At 34.5% G+C, this 11604-nt stretch overlaps 2 protein-coding genes across 3 annotated transcripts; one reads left to right on the plus strand and one right to left on the minus strand.

Annotated features, from left to right (window-relative positions):
* The first annotated feature begins 630 nt into the window (after positions 1-630).
* On the plus strand, positions 631-4032 carry LOC115703235 (pentatricopeptide repeat-containing protein At2g15820, chloroplastic). The gene is made up of 2 exons (XM_030630751.2): positions 631-1325; positions 1798-4032. The coding sequence occupies exons 1-2, from the start codon at positions 714-716 to the stop codon at positions 3679-3681; spliced, it is 2496 nt and encodes an 831-aa protein (XP_030486611.2). The 5' UTR covers positions 631-713; the 3' UTR covers positions 3682-4032.
* A 4512-nt stretch (positions 4033-8544) lies between these two features.
* LOC115704965 (la-related protein 6C) lies at positions 8545-11214 on the minus strand. 2 transcript variants are annotated; one of them, XM_030632193.2, is made up of 9 exons: positions 10719-11214; positions 10450-10531; positions 10274-10368; positions 10080-10151; positions 9920-9999; positions 9752-9830; positions 9534-9650; positions 9282-9401; positions 8545-9093 (listed from the first exon to the last, which is right to left on the minus strand). In XM_030632193.2, exons 1-9 carry the CDS (start codon positions 10989-10991, stop codon positions 8845-8847), a joined length of 1167 nt encoding a protein of 388 aa, XP_030488053.2. In that variant the 5' UTR covers positions 10992-11214; the 3' UTR covers positions 8545-8844. The 2 variants fall into 2 exon arrangements, with proteins under 2 accessions (XP_030488053.2, XP_030488044.2); XM_030632184.2 differs by having other exon boundaries at positions 9273-9401.
* Positions 11215-11604: the final 390 nt, after the last annotated feature.

Below are 11604 nucleotides of genomic sequence, written 5' to 3' on the forward strand. Positions count from 1 at the left end.
AATTTTCTGTACTACGATATATCTAATACTGCTGTATATATTTAAATGATCTAATATATTTATTTATTTTTGTTACAATATAATAATATGCAATACTAAAAAAAATTATGTAACTTAATTTTGTTATTATATATATTTTTATAATTTTTATTAGCCAATTTATTAGATTTGACCATTTTCTTAATTTTTTTAAAAAGTAAATATTTACTAACTTAATTACCAAATTGAGGGCCATTTTATATCTTAACCCAATATTTTAACACCTAAATTGCCAAAAAGAATTTTACAATACCAAACTTAATAATTTGGAGATTTACACCGAAACTTTTTTTTTACTATTATCAAATTATAAAATTTTTAACATGTAGCTCATAAATCTTATATATGTTCTAATATTTTCACACATTATCAATAATATAATATTATCTAATAAGTTTATATGGTTCATGTCGTGATAATTTATATCATTTTGTTATAATTGTGCCCAAACTTATATATATTTTTTATACGGTCGTGCTAGTGTCGATTTGGTACAACACTACAGTCGGGTCCTGGCCCGTTCTTATTGACCTCTATCTCTAACTGTAGCCTGTGCTGTAAAACGACACGTAATAGAAAGAAATGTGAATAAGGCATAAACAAAACGACAGCCTCAATCTTAAAGCTTTGTTTTTGAGTAGCAAAGCAAAGACGAAGTGGCCTCACTCAAAGACATGCTTCTGCTGAGCAGCAGAGCTCCTCCTGAACCAGACTTCTCTTCCTCCCTTCTCCCTCTCACCCTCCCTTCCTCTAACCCTAAAACTCTCCTCCCATCTCTTCCTATGCGCGCCTCCCATTTCTCCTCTCTCCTCTTCCTCCGCTCTCTTGCCCTCTCCCACCGCCGCCATGCTTCCTGCTTCAGCCACCGCTTTGTTCGACCAATCTCCACTTCCCCACTCTTCTGCGTCACCATGCCCCGCCAATTCCCCTCGGTTTCTTCTTCCAGTACTTTTGTCGAACACTTGGAGAACGAACCAACGGAGGAAGATGATGGTGGGGGTTTCGGTAGTTTCCCTGAAAGTGACCCATTTGACTCCGAAGAAAAGTTCTCATCAGTTGATATGAAGCACCTTTCGGCGCCCGTTCTGGAGATGAAGGAGCTCGATGAACTGCCGGAGCAGTGGCGAAGGTCGAAGCTGGCGTGGCTGTGTAAGGAGTTGCCCGCGCATAAGACGGGGACGTTGGTTCGGATACTGAATGCGCAGAAGAAGTGGCTGACTCAAGAAGACACAACTTACTTAGCGGTCCATTGTATGAGGATTCGAGAGAATGAAACTGGGTTCAAGGTATTACTTTGGTTGTCATGAGTGTCCATTTCCATGCTCTCTTTCTGTCTTATCTTATGGTTAGTTAGGATTACCTTCTTCTTTTGGTTCTTAGCAGAAGCCAAATGTTAGTCCAGTGGATTCGGATTCAAGATAACCATGTGTGTGTTATACTGTTCCTTAGTTGCACTCGGATGGTAGGAAAGCGTGTGTGTGTGTGTTAGGTTGCAATTTATTCTATAATGGCATGAGTGTATAAAGAAGGGTGATTGCGTTTGTAGGGATCCTGGCTTTTTCTATTAATGTTTCAATGTTTAGGGAACTTCTGTTCTGAATTAATCATTATAACAGGTTAATCAATCTCTTTTGGTTCATCAAAATGGTTTCCCTCTATCATGTGATCACAACCCGTTTTGTTTGCTTATCTTGGGTTAACAAGAATGACTACATTTCGAATTAATTGCTGTTTTGTAATTCAGTTTAATTTTTATAGGTGTACAAATGGATGATGCAACAACACTGGTATAGATTTGATTTTGCTCTTGCCACCAAACTAGCTGATTACATGGGCAAGGAACGGAAGTTCTCAAAATGTCGGGAGATATTTGATGATATAATCAAGCAGGGGCGAGTTCCTAGTGAGTCTACATTTCACATATTGGTTGTTGCTTATCTTAGTGCTCCCGTTCAAGGTTGCTTAGAAGAAGCATGTAGCATCTACAATCGAATGATTCAATTAGGAGGTTACCAGCCGCGACTTGGCTTACACAATTCTCTATTCAAATCTATTGTTAACAAACCTGGAAGCTCTGCAAAACATTATTTGAAGCAAGCTGAATTTATTTTTCACAATTTGGTAACAACTGGTTTTGAGGTACATAAGGATATATATGCTGGCTTAATTTGGCTACATAGTTATCAGGACACCATCGATAAAGAAAGGATAACAGCGTTAAGGAAAGAGATGCATCAAGCAGGTATTGAGGAGGGAAGAGAAGTGCTTGTGTCCATCTTGAGGGCTTGCTCAAAGGATGGGGATGTGGAGGAAGCAGAAAAGACTTGGTCCAAAGTTCTCAATCTTGGTGGTGCTATTCCGTCTCAGGCTTTTGTGTATATGATGGAAATTTATGGAAATATTGGAGATCCTACAGAATCATTGAATATATTCAGAGAGATGAAGGAGCATTTGGGTTCAAACAATGTCGCACCATATCATAAAATCATAGAGATCTTATGTAAAGCTCAAGAAATTGAACTTGCAGAATCCCTCATGAAGGAGTTCATGGGCAGCGGTTTGAAGCCTGTTGTTCCATCTTTCATTTATATAATGAATATGTACTATAATTTAGGCTTCCATGACAAAGTAGAGTTAGCCTTCACGCAGTGCCTTGAGAGATGTCAACCTAGCTGTACTGTTTATAGTATATACCTGGATTCTTTGGTCAAAGTTGGTAACCTAGGCAAAGCTGAGGAAATCTTTTGTGAGATGCAGAATGATGTTGCTATTGGTGTTAATGCTCGGTCGTGCAACACCATATTATGCGGATACCTTTCATCCGGTGATCATGTGAAGGCAGAGAAGATATATGATTTGATGTGCCAAAAAAAATATGACATTGAATCATCGTTGATGGAAAAGATTGATTTTGTCCTCAGCTTGACCAGAAAAAATATTAAAAGACCAGTAAGCATAAAGCTAAGCAAAGAACAACGAGAGATCTTGGTGGGTCTGCTGCTAGGAGGGTTGCAAATTGATTCAGATGAAGATAGAAAGAATCACATAATCCGCTTTGAGTTCAGGGAGAATTCTGGCCCACATTATCTTTTGAAGAGGCATATTCATTACCTATATCACGAGTGGTTGCATCCTTCGTGCCAGACCAATAATGGTAATGAGGATGTACCATATAGATTTGTCACCATCTCACACTCTTACTTTGGTTTTTATGCGGACCAGTTTTGGCCAAAGGGGAGACGAACAATTCCAAACTTGATCCATCGGTGGCTGTCTCCATGTGTTCTTGCATACTGGTATATGTATGGGGGACATAGGACCTCATCAGGAGACATTGTGTTAAAGCTCAAGGGCAATGAGGATGGTGTTGAGAAGGTTATTAAAAGCTTGAAAGCAAGGTCCCTGGAGTGTCGAGTGAAGAGGAAGGGGAGTGTTTATTGGATTGGTTTCCTGGGAAGCAACTCAACCTGGTTCTGGAAACTAGTAGAACCGTATATTTTAGTAGACATGAAAGATTCTCTTAGACCAGGTGGTGAAATCTCAAGCAACACTACTACACTTCAAATTGAAGACATGAGCTTCCGGAGTTCATGTGATTCTGATGAAAATGGTTCTGATTTCAGTGATGGTGGGAACATTTAGTCTTCTGTTGGAAGCTTGGAAGTATATTTCAATGAATTCAACTTTGGTCTGTGTAGGATGATTATCAAAGTTCATATTAGCAGGTTCAGAAAGCTTGGCTCTTCTCTACTAATTATAATATCATTCTTCTAGGCAACTTCGAGAGGTGTACATATTAAATATACAGGGAGAAAATTTATAATAGCCTATTTTAAGCCTACATGATGGAGATATCTTATTGCTCTTTCAGTTTTACTTGTGAGAGATGAGTCAATGTGTTATAATATAGTTCATTAGCATTTTTAAAAATTGGAGATAATTAAATTTTGATTAATTTGCCTTTTATTATATATATTATTTAGTGTCTTCATAGATCTAATGGTGAAAATAATTAGTTCTATTGTTTTTTTTCCTATTCAGAATATAAAAATAGTAATGACATGTACACATAAAGTACATGCAAACTTTGACATACACATATTACAATGTTTGATTTTACAATTATACTGTTTGATTTATCATTTTAGCATTTAACTTTTTTAATAAAATTTCATTGTAATGAGTATTACACAACTTTTGTAAATTCTCATTACAGATATATCTAATTAATGAGGATTACAGCTTGTTAACCCCTAAAGTTACTAAGTATATTTGGAGACCACATGAATGGAGGAAAGATTTCAAAATATATTTAAGTAAAGGTGTATGGGCAAGAAAATGGGACGCCAACTAGCATGGTGAGACGACACACAAGAGGAAGAGCTAGCACGAGGAGGGGCCAAGGCACGGGTTGAGCTCCTCGTGCCTAAGCTCTCTCTCTCTCTCTCTCTCTCTCTCTCTCTCTCTCTCTCTTCCAAGGGAACTCCTAGCTCTATCTCTTACTTTTTGCAACCCAGACTTCTAAGGGAGCTCCCCGCTCCCTCTCTCACCCTTTGCTCCCCTTTCTTCCAAAGGAGCTCCTCTCTCCCTCTCTCACTTTTTGCTCCCCAAAATTCTAAGAGACCTCCCCGCTCCCTCTCTCACCCTTTGCTCCCCACTCCCATCACTCTCCACATGCGCCAAGGGATCTCCCCGCTCCCTTGGTCTCTCTTCAAGCTCATTTGCTACGTCTTTCTCCTAACACTTAGCCAAAATACCAAGAGTTACTCCCTCTTCCAACACTTAGCCAAATTACCTAGTTTTGTCCCAATGATCTCTAGATGTATATATGTTAAATCAAAATATAAATTGCATGAAAGAAATAACTACCGATCTTAAAGCCTATCAAGGTATTCTTGATTCTTTTCGTAAGTTGTATTCTTTCGGGTTGATTATATACTAACACCGTAGTCTTTTAGATCGATCCACCACACACAAGGAATAGTGTGGGCTACTAGGATAAAGTGTATATGAAGTGTTTGTATAAATCTCAACACATGAACAAGAACAATTTCTTATGTGATAGATAGAAAAATGTTTTTGGTAAGAACCCTTTTTAGGCTTTCAGAAAAGATACGTACAAAATCTATCTCTCAACCTTTGTTATATGGTATATTTAAATAAACTCAATAAAAATTTTATTTAATTAATTATTTAAATTAAAATCTATTTATTAAATCATATTTAATTATTTGAATAAATAATATAACCGAATTCAGTTATAGATATTTACATTTAATAACCGATTGAGAGAATCTTTCAACTACTTGAGAGAACGTCTCAACTACTTTTTAAATTCAAATATTTATCTATTAAATTAATTAATCTAAAAAGACAAAAACAATAGGACTCCCATAGCATGGGTGCATGCAGTGTGTCTGGAGACAGTGCATGTGGCACCTTCTTTGTCTCTTTTAAGACAATGTGCCTTTTGTCCTGAAAACTTTGTCTCGATAACTTTTATCTGTTTTCCTATGTAATTAATTTGAAAAATAAATTATTTATTACAAAAATAAATAATTACTATTTTGCTAATTCAAAATAGATTTTTCTGAACTTCCATGTACAATATTTATCCCACCCATTGAAAGTGTTTCACGGTGGCGATTCGAGGACTATGGACATATAATTCTAAGCTCCAATAAACAAGATTTATTTATTGAATCTTATCAATCAGATAATTTTATTTATTAATTCCATGATTACTCTACTATAAATATGGAATTGAACTTGTTATCCAAATTTCTACACAGGGTGACGTGGCATTTATCTGGGTGACACGTGGAACATATTCCATAACTTGGATGGGCAATCCCACTTATAAAGAGTCGTGTAGGGAGAATTGATACTTGAAATCATAAAATAGAAGTTGGGACATCCGAGCAGAGCATGCAAAGAATCTGCCTAGCTTCCATCAAGTAGGTGACTCGCATACACCGACCAAGGGGTGCGAGTTAGACAATTTCAGAGATATATCCAATATATCCCCAAGCTTGCAAGTCACAGAACCTATCCCTAAATTCACGAGATAGATTCGTAGAATTGAAGAAGAAAGGAATCCTACCTAGTTTCCCACTCTGCTTATTGTAATTATATAAAGTAAACAATTTTTCTATTTTATTCCTTATTAATTTTGGGAAACTAATTTGATGTAATTAATCCCTATAAATAGTGGACTCATCTCACTATAGAGGGAAACAATTTCATTCAGAGAGAGCACTCAAGAGAGAAATCTAGATTAAGAGTAAAATACTCAGAGATCATTGTAAGAGCTTTAGAGAGAGATTGATATTTTCTTATTCATCTACTCACAAGTCAATACAATTACAAGGGAGTAGGCTATTACCATCATCAAGGGGCTAACCTCTATAATTCTGGTGTTTTCTTTACTTTATATTATTTATATTTGTTATTTTAAGTATTCTTAAATTGCTTTAATTTGACTCATTATCGTTGGCTAAAAGTGAGGTCAACAATTTGGTACTTTCATTGAGAGCAATGAAACACAAATCTTCATTTTAAGTCTTTTTCAGAACACAAGATGGCTATATCAACACGAAGGGGAAATTAGACTGAAACTATGGATCCAATGGCCATGGATCCAAACGTGCAGACACCTACAAACCCTAAAGTGTTGGGTTTTGTGCCCTAAATAAAATCTATTTCAATATAATCAGATTTACTAATTAATAAAGATCAGAAACCGCTTTTATGTTGCATGGTTCACATGATTTATTTCATGATTATGTTTAATGTATAAATTCTATTAAGTCCAGAACATATATAAATATGTATATATTTATTCATGATTATAGTGTCGTCAGCACAGTAGAATATAATCATGATTATATGTTTAAAAGTTTAATTCCCATGATTTGTCAATTCACTGAATTCAGACTGGCATGATAATCCGCGATAATGTATACTTACACATTGGATAAGTGCTATGTCCTTTCTAGGGCATTGGTAAAGTTTACCAGTATCAGATGTATGGAGTATACATCGGAAGGGACTGATATTGATTTTAGATAAGATATCATAAACTTACCGTTATATCTTTCTAAGTCAATATCAATGGTTGATCTTAGGTCTATGGATCTTAATCCTGATATGGTTAGGTTCAACATGGTTGTATTATTTATGTTCTTCAATTTGTTCGTTAAAGTCGACCAATTGGATCTTCTCGTGACATACAGATTAAGGACATGGTAGTTCATTTGAGTGGGAGCGCTAAATATAGATATGGAATCTATAGCTTCTATAAGTATTTAGAAGTTAAACGATGATTTCCTTCGAGCTTGGCTGAATAGAGATAAATGATTGATGCCTCATTTCAGTAATTATATTAGTTTACTGAAGTATCATTTATAAGTAACTAAATGTTTTAAGGATAAAATACATTGAAGGATAGAACAATAAATTTATCTCTATTCAGTGTAGATCATTTATAGAGGATCCTTGATTATTAGTATTGTAACAATGGATAATCATAACGTATCTATATCGTGGTACATATAGAGCGTTCTATATAATTGAGAGTGATATTCAATTCCAAATCTATAGTGGCGCAAGGCGGAATTAATAAGTTGAGAATTTACTCGGTAAATTCTAGATCTACTTATTGAAAGCTCGGTTATATAAGCCCATGGTCCCCTCATTAGTTGAGATAATGCTGCTTGCAGACTCAGTTAATTAATTTTAATTAATCATTTATAATTCTGAAAATTAGACTATGTCTTATTTATGAATTTTCACTAAGCAAGGGCTTAATTGTGAACAAAAGAGGTTTTGGAGTCAATTTGTTAATTAAGACACTTTGTATGGTCTAATTAATAAATTGCATGACAATTTTATTTGATAATTAATTATAATTATTAAATAGATAATTTTGGCATTTATATGATTAAATTAGAAAATATGGTATTATTGAAAAGAAGAATAAGTGGTTGAAATAAAGTGGCAAAATTGTAACTAGAGATTGGTCGCCAAAAAGTGAATTTTGTCCAATATTTTATTCTTTTTAATCTATATAATTTAGCCTAAGCACTAGTTGAAACGTTTGGTTGTATCCCGATTTTTACCATTCCTGTAAACTTGTTATGTAATGACCGTGAAGTCTAACTGATGTTTATTAATTCCAAGAACGCAATTATAGGTTAAAGTAGATTATAAATACTATAAATTGAAAATTAAAAATAAACTGAGCAAGTTTTGAACATGCAACATTGGGCAAATATAAAAGACCTCTAACCATTTCTACCGCTTTTTGTACATTAATAAATAATAATTAGTAATATAAATATATTAATACTACTGTTATTATTATATGTATAATATGTGTTATTTTTTTGATTTTGTACCCTCAAAATTCTGGCGCCTGGGGCCTAAGTCTCGATTGCACCACCTTGGGCTGACCTTGAGTAAAGCACTTCTAATTTCTAATCAAATTAAATAGTAAAAGAAAGATTAATACGAAGAGATTTCTACTCATTTTCATTATTGATTAATTTGAATACATAAGTTTGAGAGAAGAAAACAATTTCGGTCATCATTTGCCCTTTGTGCCATGCTATATAAATGAATGATATACTATTACTATACTATACATCTCAAATTATTAGTGTAAACGTAAACGTATTAATACTACTTGAAAAATCTCTCCCTTCTCAAGTTTCTGAAAGAGGTGGACACATTTAGTAGTAAGGATTCATTGCCAGAAAAAAAAAAAAATCAAAACTAGGCTGCCAAGCATTGCTCTTACTAAGCTCAATTGGAAACATTAGCAAGAGTTGGGGTGGATAATGGCTTGCCTCTTCCCATGGTGAATCCCCTCGTTCCATCTGGCATTCTTGGACCCTTAGAATTCTGCCTCGTAAGTCCTTCACTATAGGGGCCACTGCTTGATTGCAAAGAATGAACAATCAGTCCTTGCCCACTGTGGTTCTGGGCCCGTCCTCGAGGCTTCCCCCTCCCTCGTCCCCACCCCTTCCTTGATCCACCAGAGTTCTCTTCAGCCTACCATAGGGGTCCCATGATGAGATATTGGATAAAGTTTTCTTACAATCAGGCCTTTTTTTTTTGTGATATTGAAACAACTGGGGTAGCCTATTTGCTTGTTTAATTGTATAATTAAAGACATATAAATCCATCATCTTGAGATGTAACAAGTTGATTCAGTAAAAATAAAATCTTACATTACTTACAATGATGGAATTCGCATGGCTTGACTGAGAAGCCTCTTCAGCTGATTCACATGGAAGAATATCATCATCTTCTAGAATTCCATCGAATTCTGATCTTCTGTTCTTTAAGACAGATTTCGGCTGAGCAATAAATTTTCTAATAATAGTCAGATTTCTTATAGAATAGTCAATAAATTAAACTGAAAATTAACAACTTTTTTTTATCTAAAAACAAGGAAAAAAACATAACATAATGACAAGGGATAGGCATACCGAGCATCTGAGCAACAACCTTACTCGGAGACCTTTCCTCCAGTTCCGCTCATCATTTAGCTTCTCTACCGCTCTCTCAGCTGTCTGTGTTGTTTCATACTCCACAAGTGCATGAAGCTGTGAGAGCAAACAACAAGAATAAAAATTTTACTTTCGGGTGAAGACTATTCAAATTAATCTAATTATCGGAGAAATAATGAAAATGTTTCAATCTTTACCTTGTTACTGACAAAGAAATCACCTTTAGAACGAGAAGAATTAGGTTCTTGAGGGTGGCATACTCGAACTGTTTTCACACTGCAAGTGATATCTTCAGATCAGTATACAATAAGTAATGGATCACACTAAAATAAGAAAATGATGAAGGTAGTTCCTAAAGAAACAACCTTCCAGCAAGCCTAAATATTTTCTCGAGGTTTTGATGAGAGTGATCATCAGGCAAATTCTCTGCTACTACAGTACGAGACTGCAAGACCAGAGTTAAATTTAGCATAATTTATTCCTGTATTAATTCCAAAAAAACATTTTGAATAATCATTGTTCTACCTGCAACTCCTCTCTCTCTTTTTCTGTGAAAGGATGCTTTCGCCTAATCTTTTTCCCATCATCACTTACAACCTATCAAAACATGATCAACAATTAAGAATAAACTTATAATAAACAAAATCAATGATGTAAAGATTGATTTTCCCACAACTAGACCATTATATCTTTCAAATTTTGTACAATAAATATCTTACAAGCTTCAAAGAGGATCGAAGTGCTTCAGCTAGCACATGATTGTTACTAGTAAGAGATTTAATCTTCTTTGTGGAAGCAATCACAGATATTGGAACTGTTATAAATCAAAAACACATGTTTAAAATCCGTGTTTAATCAAAATAAAAATCACCAATTACTTTCTAATAATTCTTACCATAACCTTCAGGATCTTTGCTAATGTTTTTAGCCAACGTTTCATTGGCTAGCAAACTTATATCACTAAACTGGTATTCCACCTGTTTCAAACAATGACTATCTATTAACAAAACATCCATAATTCCATCACAAACCTCAGTCCTATAACGAAATAACATTCACATTAGGAAGGAAAAACTAATATGGAGGATTAAACTAAAATAAACAGAACCCAATTAGCAAATCACCAAATGGAGCTTATTAGAAAATAAAAATTATTCAACACGCCTGTTTGATGATTTTTTGCTGAAGCTCGTCTGGGAGGACATTCTTCGAATGGGGCGTGGTATCTGGATTAGATATCCAATAAGAAGGAGGCTCAGAGTCACCAACATAAACCCAATCAGGAAAATGGAAGCATGGGTAGAAATATCCTGAAACTGACATCTGGGTTTGTGACCTGGGAACGAATTCAGGGGCCTGAGCATTGAATCTAAAGCGGGGACTACTGGTTTCTTTAAAGTTTCCGTCTTTGCTCCTCTCCGGTTGTGCTTGTGCCATTATGATAATCTTGGTTTGGAATAAATGTGTGAAATGAAAGGTTTGTTTATTTTAGTTTAAGTTTTTTATAATCTGTATTCTCTTCAAGTTTAGTTATTTAACTATAAATTGATCATGAATCTATATTTGGCCATTGGTACCCATCTATTTCTCAAATAGGGACTACTTTTGTATGAATGACCGTTGGTATTGGGTTTCAGATTGACCTTTTTTATGAGGTTGGAATGTTTCCCAAGTGTTGTGTTGTGTTGTGGTTGTGGTATTTAAATCATACAGTTTTGTATAAATTAAATATGACAGTAAAATTAATTATAAATTTAAATTTATAAGATAACTTTATAGATTTTTAATAGATTTTACTATTATAGTTTTATATAAATTTACATCAAGAAATAATTTTTTTTGGGCAAAGAATTTGGCATTTATATAAATGTATATGCTAAAGAAAAGAAGAATTTAGTAATTATATGTGTGAACGTATATTCTTCTTTTTCTTTATGTTTTAAATTAAAAAAAAAAAAAGAGCTCTTAAAGATTAAACAATTTAAACTAGTCATTAGTATTTACTAAACACCGAATATAAGTAAAGTAGAGCATAAATACTATAAATTGA

This window comes from Cannabis sativa, chromosome X (genome assembly GCF_029168945.1).
Source record: "Cannabis sativa cultivar Pink pepper isolate KNU-18-1 chromosome X, ASM2916894v1, whole genome shotgun sequence".
NCBI lineage: Eukaryota > Viridiplantae > Streptophyta > Magnoliopsida > Rosales > Cannabaceae > Cannabis > Cannabis sativa.